Here is a 27,498-nt window from a genome sequence, read left to right on the forward strand (position 1 = left end):
CAAAGTGCTGGGATTACAGGCATGAGCCACTGCTCCCAGCCAACAGGGCTCCTTTTCTGAGAAATAAAAGATGTAGGTGTTCTCAGGCTTCCAGCTTCTCTCCTACCAGGTTCTGGCTGGGGAGGTGTCAGCCTCCTTTGGACTCAGCCCCTTGGATGAAATGGCACCCCACATCAAGGGGCATTATGGAGGCAGGATCCGTAAGGCATGTCCAGGCTTCACTCATTTATTTAACCTAATATTAATTGAGGTCCTACTCCGTGCTGGGTGCTACACGGTATGCTGGGGCTATGATGGTGAGCAGAACAGACCTATTTCCTGCCCTCATCAAAATCATGATCTAATGGGGGAGTGTAATAGTTTTCCATGTGTCCAGTAACAAATTACGAGTGGCTTAAAACAATAGTTAATTTTCTTACCGTTCTGGAGGTCAGAAGTTTAAAATGGGTCAGTAGGGCTGAGTTCCTTCTGAAGGCTCTAGAGAAGAATAAATTTCCTTGTCTTTTCCAGCTTATTGAGATTGCCTGCACTCCTAGGCTTGTGGTCCCTTCTCTCTTCAAAGCCAGCAATAGCAGGTCAAATCTGCACACTGCATCACTCTTATATCCTCTCATGCCTCCCTCTTCCACTCTTCCACTTATAAAGACCGTTGTGATTACACTGGGCCCACGTGGGTAATCTAGGATAATCTTCCCATCTCAAGGTCAGCTGATTAGTTACCTTAATTCCATCTGCAACCTTAATTCCTCTTTGCAATGTAGCATAACATAGTAATAGGCTTTGAAAATTAGAGGCCGGGTGCAGTGGCTCATGCCTGTAATTCCAGCACTTTGGGAGGCTGAGGTGGGCAGATCACTTGAGTTCAAGAGTTTGAGACCAGCCTTGCCAATATGGTGAAATCCTGTCTCCACCAAAAATATAAGATCACACCTGCACTCCAGCCTGGGCAACAGAGTGAGACTCTATCCTAAAAAAGAAGAAGAAGAGGAAAAAGAGGAAGAAGAAGAAGAAGAAGAAGAAGGAGGAGGAGGAGGAGGAGGAGGAGGAGGAGGAGGAGGAGGAGGAGGAGGAGGAGGAGGGAAAGAAAGAAAGAAAGAGAAACAAAGAAAGAAAGAAAAGAAAATTAAGTTGTGGATATGTTCAGGGTGCCATTATTCTGTCTACTACAGGGAGGTAGATATTAAACAAGTAAATACATAAATAAAATACATTATTTCAAACTATAAGTTTGAAGGAAACAAATCTCTGAGATTGAGAATATAGTGTTTTTTTTTGGGGGGATGGATTTTATTTTAGTGAAAATAGGCAAGGAAAGAAGAAATTATTATTATTATTATTATTATTATTACTATTATTATTTTGTGATGGACTTTCGCTCTTGTTGTCCAGGCTGGAGTGTAATGGCACGATCTCGGCTCACTGCAACCTCCACCTCCTGGGTTCAAGCGATTCTCCTGCTTCAGCCTCCCGAGCAGCTGGGATTACAGGCACCCGCCATCACGCCCAGCTAATTTTTTGTATTTTTAGTAGAGACGGGGTTTCATCACGTTGGCCACGTTGGCCAGGCTGGTCTCAAACTCCTGACCTCAGGTGATCCACCCACCTCAGCCTCCCAAAGTGCTGGGATTACAGGCGTGAGTCACCACACCTGGACTTTCAGTTACTCTTTACTTGCTGTTTTTCCCTTCTATCAGACATCCCTCTAGTCATATTAACACCATCCCAGGTCAGGCGTGGTGGCTCACTTTGAGGAGGCAAAGGCGGGTGGATCACTTGAGGCCAGGAGTTCAAGACCAGCCTCTACTTTCATCCCCTGTGCAGTCTATGAGGTCAGAGCCCTAAGGATGGGAAGCAACCTCCCTATGCCAGCAGGCAAGCCCATGACCCTTGGGATGTGCTGTGGTAATCCAGCCCCTTGGAAGATGGGGGCAACTAGAATGTGGAGCACCGGAAGGCTGGTGCACTTGCAGTTTAGTGATGCAGCCAGTCAGAGGGTTCATCAAGATAGAGACCTTTGCCCACAGAGCCAGGATGATTTCATCTCTATGGCAAGCATCATCAATCAATCAGGAGGCTGGAGCTCGGCAAGTTTTTGGGAGATGAAAAGAGAATGCAAGCCACAATCCTTGCCTTCAGGAGCTTTTATTGGAGATCCAGAACCCATGTCACAGGAAGAGTAAGACCTCTCCAGTTTCCAGGTCAGCTTCTAAACAAGAGAAGCTCTCATTTCTCCTGAGTCTCAGATCTGGCCCCGAGCCATGGTAGGTACTTGGTCCAGGTCTGCTCTCAGCAGAGAGATCCACCAGCAAGCCCCTGTAATTTTTTCTCCCTCCTTAAGACTTCTCAGCTTCTATTTTCAGATGTCCCCAAAGCAACAGGAGCATGGGATCATTAATCTTTTATATTAACTTGCTTGATTCTTTTTTTTTTTTTTTTTTTTTTTTTTTGAGACGGAGTCTGGCTCTGTCGCCGGGGCTGGAGTGCAGTGGCCGGATCTCAGATCACTGCAAGCTCCGCCTCCCGGGTTTATGCCATTCTCCTGCCTCAGCCTCCCGTGTAGGTGGGACTACAGGCGCCCGCCACCTCGCCCGGCTAGTTTTTTTATATTTTTTAGTAGAGACGGGGTTTCACCGTGTTAGCCAGGATGGTCTCGATCTCCTGACCTCGTGATCCGCCCGTCTCGGCCTCCCAAAGTGCTGGAATTACAGGCTTGAGCCACCGTGCCCGGCCAACTTGCTTGATTCTTATTGCTCTTGAGTCTGGAGATCCAGTGGAAAGAACCCTAGCCTGGGAGTCAGGAAAACTAGTCTTTTCCCTGACCAAGTCCATTCACTTCCCTTGGCCTTAGTTTTCTCACTTGTAAAATTGGGACACGGAGCCTAGATGATGTTAAAGGTGTAATATTTTAAGATTCTGATTTCTGTTTTTACTCTTTCATAAGGATGTGGGAGAGATGGATTTAGGCAGTGATGAAGGACCATGCTCTAAGATTCAGAGGTTCTATGAGTTAAACACGGGGCTCTCTCTTCTCCCAAACATTCTGATTCTCAGAATAAATAGCTGGATGTCTTTGGAACCAGTCATCTGGCAGTATATTTAGGACTTTGTTGGCCTGCAGAAAGTAGAACCAGACCTCTTGGCCCCCAATCCCAAAGTCTTAGAGAAGTGGAGGCTGGGGAGTTGGGAGTGGTGTGTGTGTGACAGGAAACTGGAGAATGGCTTCTCCTCTTCCCCTGTGGCATTATTTTGCCAACACCACATTCTCTGGAGCCACTGGAGAGGCACATGATGTGGCTGGTTTGAAGGGGCACTTCAAACCCAGAGGAGGGCCCTGTATTTTCCCCACTGAGACACAGCCACATACGGGCTCACATCTTCATGTAAACACATGACTAGGCTGAATATAAACCAATGTCTTTGGTGCAGTGTGAAGTAGGGGGAAGTCTCTTAAAAATAGTTAGGAATTTTTGAGGCCTGTATTTCTCAGAAAAAAATAATGTTAAAATGTGTTCTGGTCTGAGACTAGGGACTAAAGAATGAGAAAAAGTGTTTTAGGAAGGTAAGTGGTGGGAGGAAGGGGCTACTATATATTAGGCTGACTTGGAAATAGAGATTAGGCCCAACAACACACATACAAGCAAATGGGCATATAAACAGGCAAGCATGGGAGCCTGTTTGCTCCATGTTTATGTCATCCGTGTGTATGGATAACATACATATGGCCAAACAAAGGCACATCTGGGCCCAGGAAGACTCTGGAACCTACATTTATATACCACATACACATAGCTATGATCACCCTTTTTCTATGTACAAGTATTTTTTTGTTTGTTTTTTTTTGAGACGGAGTTTTGCTCTTGTTGCCCAGGCTGGAGTGCAGTGGCACGACCTCGGCTGACTGCAACCTCCACCTCCCAGATTCAAGTGATTCTCCTGCCTCAGCCTCCCGAGTAGCTGGGATTACAGACGCCTGCCACCACACCCAGCTAATTTTTTGTATTTTTTGGTAGAGACGGGGTTTCACCACATTGGCCAGACTGGTCTTGAACTCCTGACCTCAGGAGTTCAAGACACACGTGAGTCACTGCACCTGGCCTAAGCAATCATTTTATGGTTTGTAAAGACCCTCCTTTTTTTTTTTTTTTTCGAGACAGAGTCTCTCTGTCACCCAGGCTGGAGTGCAGTGCAGTGGTGCGATCTCGGCTCACTGCAAGCTCTGCCTCCCGGGCTCACGCCATTCTCCTGCCCCAGCCTCCCGAGTAGCTGGGACTACAGGTGCCCGCCAGCATGGCCGGCTTTTTTTTTTTTTTTTTTTTTTTTTTTTTTTAGTAGAGATAGGGTTTCACCGTGTTAGCCAGGATGGTCTTGATCTCCTAACTTCGTGATCCGCCCGTCTCGGCCTCCCAACGTGCTGGGATTACAGGTGTAAGACACTGCGCCTGGCCTTGCAAAGACCCTTCTTATAGCCAACCTTATATATCCTCCTGATAAATAATCTTGGAAGATAGCTATTATTATTACCTCAATTTTTACAGGAAACTGAGGCTTGGGTTAATCAATTGATTTACCTAAAGTTGCTGAACTATTTATTGGAAAAGCAGACTAAAACCAGGTCTTCTGTTTCCAAAATTTACTGCTTTCAAGGTGGCACTTTCTCTCTCTCTCTTTCCCTCATACATATACGAAAGAAAAAAAAAATGTGTCGGTATCTTGCTATATATACATAAGGGCATATACGTACGAAAAAAGCATATATACCACCAGTGGCCAGCAGGAGTTTTTGGGTTGTGCTCTCATGGAGGCCTTAGTAAGAAGAGAAGGGTCTGCTCAAAGCCCTGAGCCATCCTCCTTTCTGTTCCTTGTCCAGTCACCTATGACTGTTTTTTCAGAGCATTGTAGGTGGGAGCTTTTTATGCTGGGGTAATAGTTTTTATTGGCCCTGCTGAGATGAAGTCTTTGATCCCCCTACCTCAACACTTAGGATGTGGGGAGTGGTGAAAAAATATATTATATTCCTGTTTCTTTGTCTGTCTCCCTCACTAGGTTGTGAGCCCTGTAAGGGTAGAAACTTTTGTTTTTTCATGTCTGTATACACAGAGCCTAGCACAGTGTCTTTTGTATAGTAAGCATACACACAAAAAATTGTTGAATGAATGAATGAATGGATGAATAATAAAGTCAGATAGGCTTGTTTCAAGACCCTACTTATAGTGAGATCATGGCCAAGTGACCTTACTTCCTTGAGCCTCAGTTACCTTATCTGTCAAATATGTATTGACACTCTGATTACCTAAGATGTTCTTGGTAGTGAATGACATAATGATTTGAAAATGACTCTGTTTTTATTTGAGGGCTTCTAACATATTGATTTTATAGACCCTTAGAGCATAGAAATTTTCTCTTTAACCTCCCAGAGTATGGGGTCATCTAACCTTTGTTAACCAACTTTCAATTATGAGGACCTCAGTACTTTTTGAATGACTCTCTCCAGTTTTGGACAGCTGTGACTATACAGACCTTCTCCCTCCTGTCGCCCCGTGGCTTTCTCCCACTGGTTCCAGCTCTGCCTCTTGGCATTCAGAAGTCTGATTTAGAAGAAGACATAGACATCTCCCTGAATCTTCTCAAAGTCGAACAAGCTCAGATGCTTCAACTGTTCCTCATGTGTCCTGGGTGCCAGCCCCCTCTCCAGCCAGCTTACTCCCCCATGGAGAGACCCTAGTGTGTATGTGTCCTACTTAAAGTGGGGGCCACAGCAGGATACAGTTCTTCAAATGAGGTGTCACTAGGGAAGAAGAAGGTAGCACTGTTCCCTCCCTCCTGGACCCTAGACTTCTGGGTTTGAATGAACTCTCCTGGCAGCCACAACTTCCTGCTAACTTTTATGGGGTTTATTATCAAGTAAAACTTCAGAGATCTTTTTAGCTATGCTGCTACTAAGCCGCATCTTTCTTATCTTTTCCTCCATGAGGTTGGCTATTTGGACTCAAGTACAATTCTTCCATTTGTTCTACTTTTAAGCTTTACTATTATTTGGGCTTGTCATAAATTTGGGTGCAGATTCTGTTGCCCAAACGATTTACATTCTCTTTGAGATCCGTCTTATTTTTCTCTTTTCTTCTCTTCTTCTTCCTTTTCTTCCTCTTCTCTTTCCTCCTCCTCCTCTTTCTTTTTTTAGTGTTTTATATAATTACAAAAGTAATTCATGCTCATTAAAAAAATCAAAGAATACAAAAATACACAAAAATATTTACATTACATAAAAATTATCTCTTTACTCTTTTCTCTGATCCTGATCTTCTCTTCAGAGATAAACACTGTCATCAGTTTGCTGTGCACCTTTCCCCTTTTCTAGGGACCTATAAAAACATGCGTGTAAAAGTATGGATATTTTAATTCATAAATGGGGTCATACTATACATATTGATATTGTTCTGTGACTCTTAGTAATAGATCTAATAGATCAAAACCCTTTTCTCATGATAGCTTGTGGTTTTTTGTTTTGTTTTGTTTTGTTTTTTGAGACAGAGTCTTGCTCTTGTCATCCAGGCTGGAGTGCAGTGGCACGACCTCGGGTCACTGCAACCTCCGCTTCCCAGGTTCAAATTGTTCTCCTGCCTTAACCTCCCAAGCAGCTGGGACTACAAGTGCCCGCCATCATGCCTGGCTAATTTTTGTATTTTTAGTAGAGACAGGGTGTCACCATATTGTCCAGGCTGGTCTCGAACTCCTGACCTCAGGTGATCCACCCGCCTCAGCCTCCCAAAGTGCAGGGATTTACAGGCGTGAGCCACCATGCCTGGTTGATAGCTTGTGTTTTCAAAAGATTGAATTACTGTATGGATATACCATAATGTATTTAATTAGTACTCTAGTGATGGACATTTATGTTGTTTCCCTTGATTATTATAGCATTGCAGTGAATGTCTTTGTAAATGCCTCTCTGTACACAGTAGAGTGTTTATCTAAGGCAGACTGGGAACAGAGCTGAAATGATTTATACCTGTGTGTGTGTGTGTGTGTGTGGTTTTTGTTGTTGTGAGTTGGGAGAGAGGAAGTGATGACATAGGATACTCTGTTCCATTAGTCTTGTCTCATAACAGGATAACTTGAGGCAATGTGAAGGGGAATATGTGCCCTTAGAGAAATGGAACATAATACAAGTTGATAGGCCTAGAAGGCTGGAAATGAGCAGATCCCTCTCTTCTGTGGCCTAGCTGAGCAACCTGTCATGAGCTCCAAGGATATGCCTAGAAGTGTTCTGGACTCCTTCTGCGTGGAACACAAACTGTGATCCCTTTATGGGAACAGCTACAGCCCAGCCTGGAATGGAAAATTAAAATAAAAAAAGCAGCGGCTGACAAGACAAAGCAGGATGTGGGAGGGAGGCCAGATGAGCTCTGCGAACCTACTGCAGGCACTGTGGGGCTGAGGGAGACAGAGAGCACGAGGAGGGCAGGAAAGACCGAGGGAGGTCTTCGTGCAAGAGGTAGGGCCCAGGAAGCCCAGAGACAAGAGCAAGCACATGGTGCTGCTGCGTGCAGTGAGTAGCCCAGCTAGAGGGCATGACCTGTGCTGAGGAGCCATGGGAGGAAGAGAGGGCTGGGAAGTTATGTGTGTGCATTGGTGTGTGTGTGAGGGGTCACCTCCCAATTCTGAGTACACATGAAGGCCATGTTTCTGAAGATCACCATGGTGACCATGTGGAAGCTGGCCTGGACAGGCAGCCTGGAGGCAGGGAGACCAGGGAGGAGCCTGTTCCGACAGTTGAGGCCAGAGTCGGGGAGGGCTGACCTGGGGCACTGGCAGTGGAGATGGGATGGAGTGAAGCTGTGAAGGATACACAGACAGACAGAGAGCAGGGCTTGGTGACTGATGGCAGGGGTCAGGCAGAGTTAAAGATGATGACACTGTGCACACAAAAGACGGCGCCAACAGCAAAACCACCAACAGATACAGAGCTGCTGGGAAGGGGAGCTTGAGGGGAGAAGAGTGTGAGCACCCCTCACAGAGCCTCTCATAGAACCTGACACTTAACGGGCACTCGGTCACAGATGGCTGTAGATGGTTTGCAGGCGGGCCATGAGCTCAGCAGGCTGTTTTCTCTCTGGGCACATGCAGACTGGTCACATATGCAGGGTGACTGGTCAGTGGGGGCAGGGCTGGGGGGCTGATGACTTGACTGGGAGATCCTGTCTATGGAGCCAATTTCATATTCCAAGAGGATAGTGGCTCAAATTAAATTGATATTGGCTGGCTGGGGAAAGTGCTTGAAAAGCTTCCAGCCCTATCAGATGAAAAGCCAGAGAGAAACTTTGTCCTCTCATGGTGGTCCATTAGTGTGATTAATAATAAATATTCCCAGACACTTGATACTGGCAAAACGCCTCATCAGCCTGCTTATGATTATCCACCTGCTATTTTGAGCCATTAGTCTGACCACTAAGGTGCAGGGGTGATGTGAATCTTAAAATACACCCCCTTCCTCAAGTATGTCTGGTCATAGCTCAGGACTGAGAAGGTCACAGATTCAGGCTGACAGAATGAAGGTGGACTTTGGGCTGACACTACCTGGGCCCAGATCCCTGTGCCACTATCCAGAAATCAACAAACATGTGACTTTTGGATAAGTCACATCACTCCTCAGATCCTCAATGCCTTCATTTCTACCAATGTAACTGTCATTTCTCGTGAGGGTTACATTGGGGTTAGATATTGAAATGGCCTCCCTAATGCTCAGCACATAGTAAGTGCCTTGTTTAATATTATCTTCTCTCCTTTTACCCAAATAAGCTTTTTTTCTTAAGAAGTAGCTACAGGACTGAGGATGGTTAAAAGCATGATTTTCCTACTACTGCAGTTTGTACTCTCAGCCACATTATGCTGTTGAGAGGGTCTTTTTCCTTAGGGGAGACAACAGTATCTAAATAATAAGCTAAAGAATACTTTAGTTTATTCTCTTTTTTTGTGTAAGGGGCACAAAGAGTCAAGTGTTTGCACTACTGACCCAGGGGAAGAAAAAGAGAGAGAGAGAGTGTGTGGGGCCCCAAGCTGATATTTTTTCTCATCTGTCTCTGACACATTTCTCTTCTATGAATGAAGCTAGAACAGCAATCTCAGGGGCTTAGTTAATTCTTCCTGCAGGAAAAACCCAAGAGCAAATGTGCTGAGTGAAGCAGAAGGACTTTCCAACAATGATGAAAATGAAAAACAGCCCTCAGAAAGTTTTGAGTGATGGGGAACTTTCAATTGCTACCATTCAGTGAATTGTTCGGGTGGAGGGATTCTTTTTGCAATGTATCCCTAGGATTCAAGACTGTTCCCCAACCAGTCTGTCTCTGATATTGCCTCTTCTGCACTGCACTGCATCCCCTGAAGGAGGAATGCCACTTGAAATGCAGAAGCTTCTTGATTGCAGTGAACTTAGATCTAGGATGGGAACAATATATGCGCAGATAATTAAAAGTCCAATTTCATTTCTCTGTTGAGCTTGGACATAGGCTTTCTTTTTCTTTTTCTTTCTTTCTTTTTTTTTTTTTGAGACAGAGTCTCACTGTGTCCCCTAGGCCCAAGTGCAGTGGCGCGATCTGGGCTCACTGCAAGCTCCACCTCCCGGGTTCACGCCATTCTCCTGCCTCAGCCTTCTGAGTAGCTGCGACTACAGGCGCCCGCCACCACACCTGACTAATTTTTTTGTATTTTTAGTAGAGACGGGGTTTCACTGTGTTAGCCAGGATGGTCTCGATCTCCTGACCTCATGATCTGCCCACCTTGGCCTCCCAAAGTGCTGGGATTACAGGCGTGAGCCACCACACCTGGCTGAGCTTGGACATAGACTTTCATATAAATCAGCTTGATTTTTCTTTTCTTTCTTTTTTTTTTTTTAGATGAAGTCTTGCTCTGTCGCCCAGGCTGGAGTGCAATGGCACAACCTCGGCTCACTGCAACCTACACCTCCCAGGCTCAAGCGATTCTCCTGCCTCAGCCTCCCGAGTAGCCGGGATTACAGGCATGTGCCACCGTGCCTAGCTAATTTTTGTATTTTTAGTAGAGACATGGTTTCACCATGTTGAGCAGGCTGATCTTGGACTTCTGACCTCAGGTGATCCACCTGCCTCACCCTCCCAAAGTGCTGGGATTACAGGCGTGAGCCACCGTGGCTGGCCACCTTTTTTCTTTTTTCTTTTTGAGATGGAGTCTCATTTTGTTGCCCAGGCTGGAGTACAGTGGTGTGATCTTGGCTTACTGCAACCTCTGCCTCCCGTGTTCAAGTGATCCTCCTACCTCAGCCTCCCAAGTAGCTGGGACCATAGGTACGCACCACCATGTCCGGCTAATTTTTTGTATTTTTAGTAGAGATAGGGTTCACCATTTTGGCCAGGCTGGTCTCGAACTACTGGCCTCAAGTGATCCACCAGCCTTGGCCTCCCAAAGTGTTGGGATTACAGGCATGTGCCCTCGCACCCAGCATCACATAAATCAGCTTCATGCAGTTCTTGCTTGCTGTTCCCTTGACTTTGATGCCCAGACTGGCTGTAGCTCCAGAATCTTCCCAGGCCCCAAGGAATCCTGAGCCTTTCCAACTGGACCCCAACTCTGGCCCTAAAGCCCTGATCAAATATTCCTTTGCATCTCCTGCCCACTGACTCAGATGACCTAGCTTCCTTGGACTCCAGCTCCAGAGTGTCCCTGTACCACTTCTGCTCATATTGGCCCCCATTAGCTATACTGCTTGAAAAAGACTTACCTGTCTCCCTTAGAACTTTCTGAATTTATGTTGTCTAAAAACGCAAATCTCTTCATACTCCTTACGTTCCTCTCACAGAGTAACCAACCTATGTGTAGATGTATGGCTCCTATTTCTATGTCTTCTCTCTAGAAACACTGACAACCCTCATCAGATCTAAACCTACTCATGGGTATTACTCTGGCCCCAGGATGATTGATCTAACTCTCAGTTCAAATAGGATCACAGTAGGGGGTAAGGTGGGGAGACTATCAGAAGTTTGGGCAATATAGGCGTGAAGTGGTTCACAAGGAGATAGGAAACAAAGCTGTTTCACTGCCATCTTGAAGAACAAGATAGTACCTCAGCTGCCTCTGCTCTGCTCTGGAGACAGGGGCATAACTGAGATGAGTACCTCCTAGCCAAAGTGTTTAATGTCTAGCCCCTAAACAATGTCTAGCTATTGACCATAATCACCATAACCAGCTTCTGTTCGGTGAAGTGGGGAGGAAGGCACTACTTCTCTAGTTCTAGCCCTCAAAATATATTGCTTTATTTATTTGACTCTCAGCCTGAACATTATTGGTGTATAGAAATGCTACTGATTTTTGTACATTGAGTTTGTATTCTACAACTTTGCTGAAGTTGTTTATCAAATCTAGGAGCCTTTGGGCAGAGATTATGTGGTTTTCTAGGTATAGAATCATATCATCTGCAAAGAGAGATAGTTTGACTTCTTCTTTTCCTATTTGGACACCTTTTATTTCTTTCACTTGCCTGATTGCTCTGGCCAGGACTTCCAGTATTATGTTGAATAGGAGTGGTGAGAACGGGCATCCTTGTCTTGTTCCAGTCCAGTTCTTTTTTTTTTTTCTTTTTTTTGAGACGGAGTCTCACTCTGTTGCCAGGCTGGAGTGCAGAGGTGCAGTCTCGGCTCACTGCAACCTCCTCCTCCTGGGTTCAAGCAATTCTCCTGCCTAAGCCTCCCAAGTAGCTGGGATTAGAGGCACGCGCCACCACGCCTGGCTAATTTTCGTATTTTTAGTAGAGATGGAGTTTCACCATATTGGCCAGGCTGGTCTTGAACTCTTGGCCTTGTGATCTGCCCGCCTTGGCCTCCCAAAGGGTTGGGATTACAGGCGTGAGCCACTGTGCCCGGCCAAGTCTTGTTCCAGTTCTTTAGGGGAAAGGCTTTCAGCTTTTCCCCATTCAGTATGACGTTGGCTGTGGGTTTGTGATAGATGTCTCTTTTATTTGTTTGTTTTGTTTTATTTTTTTGAGATGGAGTCTTCCTCTGTCACCCAGGCTGGAGTGCAGTGGCATGATCTCAGCTCACTGCAACCTCCGCCTCCCGAGTTCAAGTGATTCTCCTGCCTTAGCCTTCCAAGTAGCTGGGATTACAGGTGTCTGCCATAATGCCTGGTTAATTTTTATATTTTTAGTAGAGACAAGGTTTCACCATGTTGACCAGGCTGGTGTCGAACTCCTGACCTCAAGTGATCTGACCACCTCGGTCTCTCAGACTGTTGGGATTACAGGCGTGAGTCACCTATAGATGGCTCTTATTATTTTGTGGTATGTTCTTTTGATGCCTAGTTTGTTGAGGGTTTTTTTTTCGTTTTTTTTTAGACTGAGTCTCGCTCTGTCACTCAGGCTGGAGAGTGCAGCGGCGCAATCTCGACTCACTGCAAGCTCCACCTCCTGGGTTCATGCCATTCTCCTGCCTCAGCCTCCCGAGTAGCTGGGACTACAGGTGCCCGCCACCACACCTGGCAATTTTTTAAATTTTATTTTTAGTAGAGATAGGGTTTCACTGTATTAGCCAGGATGGTCTTGATCCCTGACCTCGTGATCCACCCACCTTGGCCTCCCAAAGTGCTGGGATTACAGGCATGACCCACCGTGCCCAGCTGAGGGTTTTTATCATAAAGGGATGTTGAATTGTATTGGAACCTTTTTCTGTACTATTGAAATGATATGATTTTTGTTCTTAATTGTGTGTATGTGGCAAATCACATTTATTGATTTGTATATGTTGAACCAGGTTTGCACTCCAGGAATGAAGCCTATTGATCATGGCATATTAACTTTTTGACGTGCTGCTGGATTCATTTGCTAGTATTTTGTTAAGGACTTTTGCATCTATGCTCATTAGGGATATTGGCCTGAAGTTTTCTTTTTTCATTTCGTCTCTGCCAGATTTTGGTATTAGGCTGATGTTGACTTCACAGAATGAGTTAGTGAGGAGCCCCACCTCCTCAATTTATTTTTAGAATAGTTTCAGTAGGACTGGTACCAGTTCTTCTCAAGAACACATCCCCATTTACAATAGCCACAAAGAGACTTGGCACACCTGTAATCCCAGCACTTTGGAAGGTTGAGGTGGGCAGATCACCTGAGGTCAGGAGTTTGAGGCCAGCCTGGCCAACATGGTGATGCCCTGTCTCTAGTAAAAATACAAAAATTAGCCAGGCAAGGTGACATATGCCTGTAGTCCCCACTACTCGGAGGCCAAGGCAGGAGAATTGCTTGAACTCAGGAAGCGGAGGTTGCAATGAGCCGAGATTGTGCCATTGCACTATAGCCTGTGTGACAGAGCAATACTCCATCTCAAAACCAAACAAAACAATAGCCACAAAGAAAATGAAATATCTAGGAGTATAGTAGCTAACCAAGGAGGTGAAAGATCTCTCCAAGGAGAAGTAAAAATCACTGCTCAAAGAAATCAGAGATGACACAAATAAATGAAAAAATATCCCGTGCTCATGGATCGGAAGAAGCAATATCGTTAAAATGGCCATACTGCCCAAAGCAATTTACAGATTCAACATTATTCCCATCAAACTACCAATGTCATTCTTTACAGAATTAGAAAAAACCGTTCTAAAATTCACAGGGAACCAAAAAAGAGCCCAAATAGCCAAAACAATCTTAAGCAAAAAGAACAAAGCTGGAGGCATCACACTACCCAACTTCAAAGTATACTATAAGGCCATCATAACCAAAACAGCATGGTACTGGTATAAAAACAGACACATAGACCAATGAAACAGAATATACAGAAAACTCAGAAATCAGGCCTCACACTTATAACCATCTGATCTTCAATGAGGTCGCCAAAAACAAACAATAGGAAAGAACTCCCTATGTAATAAAAGGTGCTGAGATACTTGGCTAGTTATATGTGGAAGCATGAAACTAGACCCTTACCTTTCACCATATACAGAAATTAACTCAATATGGATTAAATATTTAAATTTAAGATCTCAAACTATAAAAATCACAGAAGAAAACCTAGGAAACACCCTTCTTGACATAGGCCTTGGTGAAGAATTTTTGTCTAAGTCTCAAAAAGAATTACAACAAAAGCAAAAATTGGCAAGTGAGACCTAATTAAACTAAAGAGCTTCTGCACAGCAAAAAGAAACTATCAACAGAGTAAACAGACAACCTACAGAATGAGGAAGATATTTCTAAACTATTCAACTGACAAAGGTTTAACATCTAGAATCTATACGGCACTTAAATCAATAATCTAAAAATAAATAACCCCATTAAAAAATGAGCAAAAGGCTGGGTGTGGTGACTCATGCCTGTAATCCCAGCACTTTGGGAGGCTGAGGTGGGTGGATCACCTGAGGCCAGGAGTTTGAGACCAGCCTGGGCAACATGGGGAAACCCTGTCTCTACTAAAAATACAAAAATTAGCCAGGTGTGGTGACACACACCTATAATTCCAGCTACTCGGGAGGCTGAGGCAGGAGAATCACTTGAACCCAGGAGGTGGAGGTTGCAGTGAGCTGAGATTATGCCATTGCACTCCAGCCTGGGCAACAAGAGTGAAACTTTGTTTCAAAAAACAAAACGAAACAAAACAAAAAAAACTAATGAGCAAAGGACATGAACAGACACTTCTCAGAAAAAGACATACAAGTGGCCAACAAATATATGAAAAAAAAAAAAACCAAAAAACGCCTGTCATCACACATCATCAGAGAAATGCAAATCTAACCCACAATGAAATACCACCTCACATCAGTCAGAATGACTAATATTAAAAAGTCAAAAAAGAAACAACAAATGCTGGCAAGGCTGTGGAGAAAAGGGAATGCTTATACACTATTGGTAGGAATGTGAATTACTTCAGCCACAGTGGAAAGCAGTTTGAAGATTTGTTAAAGAACTTAAAACACAGCTACATTTGTTCTAGCATTCTTATTGCTAGGTATATACCCAAAGGAAAATAGATCATTATACCAAAAAGACACATGGACTTGCACATTCATCGTGGCATTATTCACAATAACGAAGACATGGAATCAATGTAGGTGCCCATGATCAGTGGTCAATTGGATAAAGAAAATGGTTGACTGGATAAAGAAATGGTTGACTGGACAAAGAAAATATGGTACATATACACCATGGAATACTGTGCAGCCATAGAAAAGAATAAAATTGTCCTTAGTAGCAACATGGATGGAACAGGAGGCCATAATCCTAAGTGAATTAGTGCAGGAACACAAAGCCAAATACCGCATGTTCTCACTTACAAGTGGGAGCTTAACATTGAGCACCTACAGACATAAACATGGGCACAACAGACGAAAACTACTAGAGGTGGGAAGGAGGAGGACATGGGTTGAAAAGCTTCCTAATGAGTACTATGCTCACTGCCTGAGTGCAATATATCCATGTAACAAACATGCACATATGCCCCTTGTATCTAAAATAAAACATGAGGAAATAATATTTAAAAAATTTCTTGCTTGTACTATCGCCAGAGCTTCTTAACTGAGCTCTTTGTCTTCTGTACATTAGCTGTCTGGCCTTGAGTAAGTCCTTTCCTCTTTCTGATCCCCAGTTCTCCTGACCTGGAGTGAGACTGGACTAACTAGTCTCTGATAGTTTATGCTCTCCCTCTATTTCCCATCCTCTTCTCTCCAGAGGTCCAACCTCATCTTTCTCCCTCAGCCCCTCTTTCCTCCTATTTCTTAGCTCCCCCAGCCTCTGATGCCCCCTGCCCCTGCTTGGACTTCTATGCCCCCTTTCATTTTTTTTTTTTTTTTTTAAGACGGAGTCTCACTCTGTCACTCTGGTTGGAGTACAGTGGCGTGATCTTTGCTCACTGCAGCCTCTGCCTCCTGGGTTCAAGCAATTCTCCTGCCTCAGCCTCCCGAGTAGCTGGGATTATAAGCACATGCCACCACACCCAGCTAATTTTTGTATTTTTAGTAGAGATGGAGTTTTGCTATGTTGGCCAGGCTGGTCTTGAACTCTTGACCTCAAGTGATCTGCCTGCTTCAGCCTCCAAAAGTGCTGGAATTACAGGTGTGATCCACCACACCTGGTCCCTGTTTCCCTTTTAGTAGCGTGTTCAGCTGCTTGACACTCTCTACCCAACTCTCCCCTGTGCATATGTGTTGTCGGGAGTGGTTGGCATGGGAGGTGGGGAATGACACAGAGGGAGTTTCCACTTTCCAGAAAGTTGGAGCTCCAAGTAAATTCTTTGTCTTTAGGCATTTAGCTTCATGCCAGGCCCCTGTGGGTTCTAGGTGAACATGAGTGAAGAAATCAGTTGAGTTCCTTGAACATCTGGTGAAAAAGGGCCTATGGCAGTATTAAGGAGTGTGATGAGCTGCCATTGCTACTCCTGCTGCTGAGGCTTTCTGGTGAGTGCTGCTCTTCCTTGGGGACGACTGCTCATGAAGACTGTTTGGACTTTCCGATGAGTGCTGCTCTTTGAACAAATGCTTAGCTCAAGGAAATGATCTTGGCAGGGAACTTTGTTTACCCTAGCACACATCAATCAATCTTGTCAGCAGTGAGAGAAACCGAGGCACATTGAATCGTGACACTGTTGGGCTAGGAAGGCAGAGGAGGATGGAATAAGACTACTGGTTCCTGAATGCAAATGCAAGACCAGCCCATATGCAATCCTCTTAGGCTCATCTATTGTCCTAGGGAGTATATTTCCTTTCTCATCCCTTTATAATGTCAGAGTGGGAAAAGACCTTGGAAGTCCAGGAGTCCAGTCCTTTCTTGCTACAGAAATGGAAACTCAAGCCCAGAGAGGGGAAGGGAATTACCCAAGGCCACATAGTGGTCACAGGATGAGTTAATGGCAGAGCTATGAGTAGAAGCCAGGTGTCCTGACCTCTCAAATATCCTTTCCATTGTCTCAAACTGGCTTACCATCTGTGGTGCCTTACCTCACAAAGGATACTCAGACCATGCCTTCACACGGTTGCCAGCGGAGGGGAGGAATAAAGGACTATTGCCAGCCACTTTCAAACTAAACTCAGACTTATTTTATTTTACTTTTTTTGGAGATTGAGTCTCGAGCTATTACCCAAGCTGGAGTACAGTGGCCCAGTCTTGGCTCACTGCAGCCTCCGCCTCCCAGAAGTGATTCTCCTGCCTCATCCTCCCAAGTGCCTGGAACTACAGGCGCATGCCATCAAGCCCGGCTAATTTTTTTGTTTTGTTTTGTATTTTTAGTAGAGATGGGGTTTTGCCATGTTGAGCAGGCTGGTCTCGAACTCTTGACCTCAAGTGATCTGCAGACCTCGGCCTCCCAAAGTGGTGGGATTACAGGTGTAAGCCACTGCGTATGGTCTCACTTATTTATTATTATTATTATTTTTGAGACAGAGTCTCTCTGTGTCACCCTGGCTGGAGTGCACTGGCACAGTCTTGGCTCACTGTAACCTCCGCCTCCTGGGTTCAAGCGATTCTCCCACCTCAGCCTCCTGAATAGCTCGGATTACAGGCACATGCCCGTCTAATTTTTGTAATTTTAGTAGAGACGGGGTTTCACCATGTTGGCCAGGCTGGTCTTGAACTCCTGACCTCAGGTGATCCGCCTGCCTCAGCCTCCCAAAGTGCTGGGATTACAGGAGTGAGCCACCGTGCCTGGCCCTCACTTATTTTTTATATAGATATGGGAAGGGGTCTTGATATGTTCCCCCAGGCTGGTCTCAAATTCCTAGGCTCAAGCAATCCTCCTGCATCAGCCTCTCAAAGTGTTAAGATTACAGTCATGAGCCACCACACTCAGCCTAAAACTCAGACTTGACCAGACGACTTCAACAGTCTAGAACACTGCCATCCTGGGATTCTGTGACCTTGACAAGAAGCAGAAAGGGAGCTCGCAGACAAACCCCAAGGGTGTGGACTAGGGAGGTCACATCCAACCTGAGGGAATTATAGCCAGCCTCATCAGGACATCAGAAAGTGAATGTACTGGGGGAGGGGCTAAAGGATCAGGGCACTGATTTGAGGAAGGTGAAGACTGGCATTTAGAGGAAGGAAAGATAAATGAGGACTGAGCAAGGATGGGTAGGAAATATAATGGGGAGAGTCCTACAGAAGAGAATGGATGAAGTGTTGGAAGAGGTGAGGCATTTAGTCAAAAGAAAAGTTTCCTGTGGACCTGAGATCTTCAGGCCTTTGAGGAGCTGTTAGGGACAACAGGGGATTTGTGTGGCCTCAGGGAGCAGAACTGAGATCCATGGATGGAAGCCATAGAGAAAAGGAGTTCAGACACGGCAAGAACTTTCTAAGAGCCAGAGTTGTCTAGAGAAGGAAAAGATAGCTGTGATAGGTAGTGAGCTCCCCATCAGTGGAAAGTTGCAGTCAGGGGCTGAGTAAGCATCTGTCAGGGCCCAGGGTCTGGGGCCTGAGTGGGGGTGGGGCTGGAAGGCCAGGACGTGCAAGGCTGGGGGCTGTGATGGGGGTGGGAGAGGAGCGGGGTGGGTCTAGGTCGGGAGTGGTAGCTACCTTAGGTCCGCCTGGGCCCAGCCGGGGCCTCCCACGTGGGCGCTGTGGTCTGGCTGCGCCCGGCCGGGCCAGGCGGGGCTGGGCGGGGCAAGGCCAGCGGTCGGCTGGGAGGCGGGCGCGAGGGCGGGGAGCGGCGCGGAAGCCGGGCCACATAAAGGAGCGGGCGGCGCGACAGGGGCGTCTCTTTCCTGGGTGGGGTTTGTGAAGTCGTGGCCCGTTAGCAGGAAGCCTAACAGTCGCCCCGACGCTAGTGAGGGACCCAATCTGAGTCCCCGGCCAACCGAATCCGAGCCGTGTGTACTGCGTGCTCAGCACTGCCCGACAGTCCTAGCTAAACTTCGCCAACTCTGCTGCCTTTGCCGCCACCATGCCCAAAACGGTGAGTGCCGGGGGTGGGCGCTGTCGACCCCAGGGCTCTGGCTGAGCCTCATAGTCCTTTGCTGATGGCTGAGGGCTTGGCCAGCCACCGGCCCGCCTGGGACGCCGCTCCCTCCGCCATAGCCAAGGGTAGGGAGGGGACCGGAGTGGGATCCTGGTCTGGTGCGCCCTCAGGGGTTGAGGGGGTGTCCAGGCTGGAAGTTTGGACAGGGCGAGGCCTGCCTCTTTCTCAGGTTCCAGTTCCCTGTGTCTGAGATGCAACAGTGAGGACGGCTTCGTTGGGGCCTGGGGTTTCCCCTTTTCTCTGACGGGCCATGGGCACAGAGGAGAGGATTCTGGTCCAGAAGACAACACTTTCCCCAACTCAGTAATTGACACATTTCTGGGGCAAGGCTGCCAATGTCCAAGAGGGGCCATGGGAACAGAGAAGCAGGGAGGAAGGAGGGAGCCGCTCGGGGCGGATCTGGCACCCCCACTCATCTTTCCCACAGCCTCACCGGGTGGCTCCAGCTGTTTTCCACTAGGAGGTGAGGAGAGAGATGTGAGGAAATCGTCATCGAGGATGCACCCGAGAGCACCAACACTTATTTAGGCACCAGTCTGAGGAGAGGCCTACCTCATCTCCTGGGAGAGAGGACCGGTTTCTCCCTCCCCTCCACCCCCAAATCCCTGCCCCTCCTGTTGCTTAATGCCTCTCTATCTCCTCCTATCCCCTCCGGACTATTTCGTGTGGTGTGGGTTCTCTCGTGGGGCCACACCTTTCTAGAGTGGTGGTTGATTTGGGGATGCGTCTCCACCCCACTGGCTGTTATGAGAGGAACAGAAGCCTCCTGGGAGTGGGGATAGGGGGGCCGGATGCCCAGGAGGGAGAGGGGAGGAGGGGTGTGCCTGACTAATGAGCTCTGCTTGCTTTTGTGCAAGTCATGCCAAATGGCTGCTGAGGCCCTTCCCTTGCTCAGAAAGGCCTGGTGACCACCCTGGCTTGAGTCCCTTAGGCCAAACAGCTTGTTGGGCTGGCCTAGGCAATGCAGTGTTCCCAGATATGTCTCCCCAGGACTGCTTGAGACTTGTAGAGGTGAGATAGTGACTAGTAGCCTTGAAAAGGGCTGAAGGCCCCTGGGATGAGAGGAGGCAAGTTGAGGGACCAGCCTTTTGGGTTTGTGATGAGCTTTGGTTGCCACGTTACTGTATACCAGCCTCACTGCCAAGTCGTTCTTGCCTTTCCAGAACGTTGTCCTTCAGAAACACCAAGTTTTCAAAAAGTATGTGCTTCACTGTCTGTCTCCTTTAAATTGCTTGTGGTTTTAGGACATGCGACTTTTACACACTTTCTTCCCTAACCCCTGCCCCCAAAGAGAGAGTGAGTAATGGTTTTGGAGAGAGGGGAAAATACCCCATTGTCTGCCAAAACAGGATTATAAAGATCCTGTCAGGAGCGGCTCTTTGGGTCTCTTTCTGCGGTTGAGTCCTGACTCCTCTTAAGGTGCGGCTTTGCCTGAACAGTTGGGTGGATCCCTGGGAATAGACATTGCTCCATGGCCTTTCTTCTGTAGTGGCATATCTCATCCTCAATTCTGAGATAGCCCACTTTGAAACACAACTTCATGGGCCTGGAAGTTGCCTCAAACTTGCATTAATGTCTCATCTGACTCAAAGTGGAAAAGAAGACAAGACAGTGTGTTTATTGTTTTCCTGGGAACGGAGAGAGATTGAAGTATAAGCTGTTTGTAGTCAGTCCTGGAGTAATGAAGGTACCTAAATACTGAAGGCATTTTTATGCAGATTGACTGAAACCTGAATCAAATTGGAGGGAGAGGGCTGAGTTTTGATAGACTGGAAGCATTAGAGAATTTTCTATGCTTCGACTCAAGGAATGGTCAACTTTTAGGAAAAGCAACTATATTATGTCTGTTAAGACCGTAGAATCTTAACCTGAAAGGGACTTTGGAGACTATCTATTTAGTAAAACTCTCTTAAAAACAAAAACAAAAACATAAAACTAATGAGGATATTGAGACCTACAGGGAAAGACCTACCTAAGGGCACATGGTGACTGAGCCAAGATTGGGGTCCAGGCTTTCTGATGCTCATCTCATTGACCCTCTATTCTGACCCAATGATTGAGTTCTTGACATTTGAGTTCCCTTTCTTGCTCCAAACAAATTGCCCCTGTTCTCAGACCTTTATGGGCCTCAGATAAAAGGAAATGAGTAAATTGAGCAAAGTGGCCAAGGTTGGCATTTGTGTGGTCTCCTGGTAAGGTTCAGTAGTGTCACCACGTGCCTCCTGTTACTTTTCTTATTCCTCATACCAAGGCCGAGGTGTTCAGGGGCACACCCTAGTTCACTGAATACCAACCAGTAATGTTAATTAAAAGGGGAAAAAATTTCCCTTTCTCTGCTCCATTTTCATTTATGTGCTTTAGGCTATTTCTAGCATATGACAGATAGAGAAAGGTGTGGAAAATCAAACTCCTTCATTCATATGCAGCATGTCTACAGCCTATCTAGGGTTGGTTTCACTTTTATAGCTAATTGTCCCTCCTAGTCAGCCCAACCACCCCTATATCTGTTAAAACATGCCGGCCGAGCGCAGTGGCTCAAGCCTTTAATCCCAGCACTTTGGGAGGGCAAGGCGGGTGGATCACGAGGTCAGGAGTTCGAGACCAGCCTGACCAACATGGTGAAACCCCGTCTCTACTAAAATTACAAAAATTAACCAGGTGTGGTGGTGTGCACCTGTAATCCCAGCTATTTGGGAGGCTGAGGCAGAAGAATCGCTTGAACCCGGGAGGCGGAGGTTGCAGTGGGCCGAGATCGCATCACTGCACTCCAGCCTGGGCAACACAGTGAGACTCCGTCTCAAAAACAAAAAAGCAAAAAAACAAAAAAAACATGCCTCACTATCCACCGCCACCCTTGCCTTCTTGCCATTCCTTGGACTCTGCTTCTGGTTGCCAGTTTCCTGAGTCTGCTTTAGTAGCCAGAATGGAAAAGCTTGTTAATTGCCATCTACATTTTTTGGTGATGATGACAGTTATATATATATTTTTGAAAAGGCCTTTCCCCCTCCCTACCTTCTTTAATTTTTTTCTTTTAAGATCACAAAGGACTTGAGGCTTTCTTGGATTTCCTAAAAAAAGAGTGTTTTGAATTTTTGAGATGTTCTTGAGTTTCTGGGATTTATTAAATGCTAGTATTGAAAAGGCTCTCTACAACTACAAAGTCCAATTCCTCTCATTGTATAGATGATGAAACTGAAACCATGTTAGGGAGAGACTAACCTAGAGTGATGCAGTATGCCAGTTGCAAAGCTAGGACTTGAATCCAGGTCTTAGTTAGAGGGTTAGTCTTGGTGAAACACCTCTTTGATCTGCTGGGGTTTTAGCCATAGATCAACAGATCAGGGGAAAGGCAATCAAGTGGTCATTTGATGGGACCATCAATGTGAGCAGACATAGAGCCTAGATCCTTGAAGTATTTGAAGGTGTGTGGGTCAGCATTCAGCTAAACTTTAACAGAGGCTATGTGAACTGTTTATTCTCCTGCCATTCCTAGCATTACTTGAGCCACTCGAGTGGCACTAAAGTGGTACTTGGTAAATAGGAGCCAGAATCTCAGTCTTTTAACCCTTGAACCAGCCCTGCCTGCAGACTTAAGTGTGGGGAAAAGGATCAGGAAGAGAGGTTGTATGAGAGAGGATCCTGCATCTCTCGACTTTGGTTCTTCAGTTCACTTGGCCCTTTGTGAAAGTGTAGATGATAGAGACAGAGCAGGAACCATCTTGGGAATTTCCTTTACACATTTCTTTTAACAGCCCTCTGGGTAGGGAGGGGGCTGGTGGGGCAGGAAGGCCTTTGTGGGACCCACACTAACTGATCTATACTCTCGTGTTAGGCTTGGAGAGGGAAAGGTTGCTCTGTGAGTCAGTGATAGAAGTAGTATTGACCACTAATCTTCTGACTTTCCGTTCTCTAGCTGCCTGCAACAGTAGCTTGTTTTAGGGTGGTGTTCTTACTTTTCTCTTACCTCCTGCTCCCATGAAACTGCTTTACCGAATGATGGAGCTGGAAAGGACATTTGGAAGTCATCTAGTCTATTCCCCTGCCTCCAAATCTAATTCTCTCTGGATGAGATAATATGACAGCTACAATTATTCTGAACTCTGTTCTGGTGTTGCATGGCAACAGCCTGTCTTAGGTCCCTTTGTATCTTTCTGGGAGTTTCCCCCACTGGAATTTCTAAACTCAGGGTCCCCAGAGGGGAGAAGATCTGGCTACCAACACTACCAGAGTTAGGCGTTTCATAACCATAGCTGCTGGAAGTTTGGCATTGTTACAGATTGCAAACAGTCTGTCTCCAATCGTTCAAAGATAGAATTGAATTTATCATATGCCTCTTTCCTAACTCACAATCTTCTTTCCCTGCCACCTGCTCTATTACTTTGCTTGCAAAGGGGAAAAACAGGTACAAATGTGGTCTCCTTTGGGGTAGTCTGTTGGTTCAAGTGAAGGGGGTGGTATTTTCACGATTGACTGGCTTTGCTGTCCATCCCTCCTTCTATTTCATGCTTAGAGCTGAAAAACTTTTCAATTCCAGGTTCTAATTTGTGGTGTAGAAGTTGTCACTTTGGAGGGTTAGCTCAGGATTCCATGAATTTGGAAGGTGGGTGTTGGGAAATGGAAAGCAACACTGAACTGAGAAATTTTCTTCCCTTTCCATGTAAGAAGAACTTCTCTCCTGTCCTCAGTAAAGTGAGCCAAATGAAGTGGGACTTTAGGCAAGTCCTTTCTTTTTTTTTTTTTTTTTTTTTTTTTTGAGACGGAGTCTCACTCTGTCCCCCTTGCTGGAGTGCAGTGGCCGGATCTCAGCTCACTGCAAGCTCCGCCTCCCGGGTTCAGGCCATTCTCCTGCCTCAGCCTCCCGAGTAGCTGGGACTACAGGCGCCCGCCACCTCGCCCAGCTAGTTTTTTTGTATTTTTTAGTAGAGACGGGGTTTCACTGTGTTAGCCAGGATGGTCTCGATCTCCTGACCTCGTGATCCACCCGTCTCGGCCTCCCAAAGTGCTGGGATTACAGGCTTGAGCCACCGCGCCCGGCCTAGGCAAGTCCTTTCTTAAGGCCCTCTGTCTCTCCAGCTTGTCATGAGGGAGCTGTACCAGTGATGGGTAAACTCTAGGAATCCCTCCAGTACTGATGCTTTTGAGAATCTTGATGGTATAGCATTAAGTCTCTTATTTGTATGTTCATTTCTTCAGACATTCTTTCGTCAATGTTTGGGCACCTATGTGCCAGGCAGTATTGGAAATACAAAATTGAACAGTGCTTATTAAAATGTTTCCTCTTGTCCCATTATACTTCTGGAGTGCTGTTTCTTCTTGAGTGCTGAGTTCAGAATGGACTGTTTCTCACATGGGAGTTAGTTTGTTTCATTAGTAGATCCAAGAAGAATACTGTCTTGAGTACTCTTGGCCATTTCTTCCTGAGTCTATGGGAGAGAAAGGGCTGTGTCTTTCCTTACTGTGGAAAGAAATAAACCAAGTGAGAGTATATTATGAAGGCTGTGGGTTGACTGAAAAGCTTTGGACAAACACCAGAAGCTTCATAGATTTTCCTGCCATTCTTCCCACATTTTTCAATGACTGCCTGCCTGATAGTAGAATAGTCCCTTTTATTTCTGCTGAAAGGAAGGCCTGGAAGCTACTAGATTATGTTTCAGATTTTCTTCTAACATGGTTAGTGTGGTAGTTAGATATATTGGTAGATATTGAGGCCTTCCTAAGGGCTCCGAAACAAGCCTCCTAAAGTATCTACCACCAGTGAGCTGAGGACTGGCTATTGTGGGGTACAGCTTTTATTTTATTTTATTTTATTTTTTGATACGGAGTTTTGCTTTTGTTGCTCAGACTGGAGTGCAATGGCGCGATCTTGACTCACCGCAACCTCTGCCTCCTGGGTTCAAGCGATTCTTCTGCCTCAGGCTCCCCAGTAGCTGGGATTACAGGCATGCGCCACCACGCCCGGCTAATTTTGCATGGGGTACAGCATTTCAAAGGCATTTGCATCTAGGGCAACCCAGAGCTTCCCTAGCCTTAAGCTTTCCATTACCTGGTTGTTCTGGATGGGCAGGGTTTCTCACAGGAGTGTTTTGAACCATGGAACAACTGAGTTGGCCTTAAATCTTCTGCCTCAGCCTTTATCTTCTTAATGGGGGCACTAAAGTCCAGAAAAGGGAAAGGATTTGAGTGAACTGGTTATAGTGCCAGGAATAAAACCTAACTTGCTTGGCTCCAGTGTAGGGGAGGGACGTTGAATGCCTACCTTCTAAATAGCACTCACTGCGAGGTGCTCAGTGTCTTCTCCCTCTGTGCTGGTGGTGACATGACTGTGGAGTTATGGTCATGGAAAGAGCAAGTTCTTCTGAGAATGTAGAGCTGACCTCATGGGTTTCTTTATTTGGAAATGGTTCAGGCTCTGACCTTGTCTCAAGAACTCTTTGTAGCACTTCCCAGGAAGGTAAGTGTTTTGCTTTGGCTTGTGAAGGGTGGTGGAAGGCATATGTATAGGCTGAAAGGAAGTAGAGAGAGGACACTAGTTACATTTTCCTGCTTGAGACTAGGCCTTGCTGTCCTAAGAAACTTTAGGGAGTAATTTCTTCATCGTATTCATAGCCAGAGGGGTTAGGCAGCTTGTTCGAGGTCACAAAGTTGGTAATGGTATTGAAAGGAGAACTTAGATTTCCTAATTCCCAAGTTAGTGGTCTCCCACTGGACTTGGCTGTCTTAGAAGGATGACTCCATCCAGAGCACAGACTTCCAGAGAATTGGCTCTGTGGTGATTACATTAACAATATGGCTACAATGGAGTTCCCCTAAAATGCTTTTGCTATAGCAGGTTTTTCTGGGATCTCCAATGACTGTCTTCTCTTCCTGCCCACCCCTCACCCCAGTTCCCTGCTTTCTCTTTGCCCTGTTTAATTCTGAGCTCTGACCTCTTTGAATTCTGAATTCTGACTCAGTGCTCCAGCTTGATCTGTCCCTTGAGTTAGGAGAGCAGTATGGCACTTTTTCAATTTAGTGACAATATTTGCTGCTGTAGCAAATTGTTTGAATGCAGACTGGAATCTCCTGGCCTCAAACTTCACCACTCACCTCTAGGTGCTTATAGGCCAAGTCTGGGGCAGGAAGCTAAAAAAAGACCTTTCAAGCCTCCATGGAAAGGAAGCATAGTGTTGCAAAACAGACTCTGAAACTAGACTGCTTGGAGTCACATCTGAGCTCTGCGACCAACTAGTTATATAGCCTTGGACAAGTTATTTAACTTCTACACCTCATTTTCCTCAATCATAAATAATAATATTACTTACAGGGTTGTTGTGAGGATTACATGAGGTAATTTATGTAAAGGGCTTAGAACTGTGCCTAGAATCTGACAAGTGATATACAGATGTTATGATTATTTGTTGAATTAGTATATGCCTAACTTTGTGCTAGATGGGATGGACAAGAAAGAAGACAGGTAGTTGAATTCTCACCATTTAATGAGTGGTTACTATGTACTATTTACCATAAGGGATAGAAATAAATGAAGGGATGATGTAATTGCTGCCTTCAAAGATCTCCTATCTCCTATTTAATTGGGGATTTAGGGTTAACTCACTTAAAAATGACTTGAGAAAAATATATACTTTGCATGGCATTTTCTACAACTCTTTGAGGAGAAAGGGTTTACTGGGACATGAACAGGGCCTTAAAGGGTGTGTACACTTGGGAGCAGTGGCCGTTCTGGGTGGGAAAGTGATGTGTTTTGGGTATGTGGGTATAAACCAGGTGGCCCTAGGCCGATGCTCTCTTGACAGTGACTTTTTCTGAAGTGAAGGGAGGCTTGAGGTGCTGACTGATTCAAGGGGAGCCACAGATATAAGCATAGACGAAGCTGCTCTTTCTAGGGTCATATGGATCCAACAGTCCTTTCTTAATTGGCAAACAAGGGTCTGTGGGGGAGACTCTACCTTTGGTTTTCCAGAATTGGGCAAATTAATTTTTTTTTTTTTTGAGATGGAGTCTTGCTCTGTTCCCCCGGCTGGAGTGCAATGACGTAATCTTGGTTCACTGTAACCTCCGCCTCCTGGGTTCAAGCGATTCTTGTGCCTCAGCCTCCCAAATAACTGGGATTACAGGCATGAGCCACCATGCCCAGCTAATTTTTGTATATTTAGTAGAGACGGGGTTTCACCATGTTGGCCAGGCTGGTCTTGAACTCCTGACCTCAAGTGATCCACCCGCCTCGGCCTCCTAAAGTGGTGGGATTAGAGGTGTGAGCCACCACGCCCCGCCTGGGCAAATTAATTTTTAAAAATGTTGCTTTTGTTGCCTAAGTAGGTATGTGAGAGGGTCTTTTCTTCATGCTTACAAATGAACTAAACCAAAGAATAGAGCTTGGCCATAACTTTTTATGTCAGCAGCCTAGAAACAGCCTTTAATTCTCCCATTGACTGTGCTAGAAAATCAGGTATTTGGGAAAGGGTGGAGATACAGGGAGGATTTCTCAGTGTGTGGTTGTTGGAGGTGGAGGAATATGACGTTTTCTGGCCAGGGCACAGCTGCAGCATCCGTG

General features: G+C 45.8%; 1 protein-coding gene across 6 annotated transcripts in view; it reads left to right on the top strand.

Moving 5' to 3' along the window:
* Positions 1–27,498, top strand: part of MSN (moesin) — a 151,983-nt gene that overhangs the window by 57,534 nt on the left and 66,951 nt on the right. For 2 of the 6 annotated variants that reach the window (XM_065537889.1, XM_045383883.2), the window contains exons 1-2: positions 18,685–18,884; positions 19,375–19,410. The exons of 3 other annotated variants lie outside the window; for them this stretch is intronic. Coding sequence is in view for 1 of the 3 variants with exons in the window: in XM_015443989.3 (XP_015299475.1) it covers positions 18,873–18,884 (12 nt within the window). In the remaining 2 variants the exon portion in view is untranslated. Of the gene's footprint in view, positions 1–18,684; positions 18,885–19,374; positions 19,411–27,498 lie in introns of those variants that run through there. One more of the 6 variants, XM_015443989.3, reaches the window with a different exon arrangement.

Source organism: Macaca fascicularis, chromosome X (assembly GCF_037993035.2).
Source record: "Macaca fascicularis isolate 582-1 chromosome X, T2T-MFA8v1.1".
NCBI classification, from domain to species: Eukaryota; Metazoa; Chordata; class Mammalia; order Primates; family Cercopithecidae; genus Macaca; species Macaca fascicularis.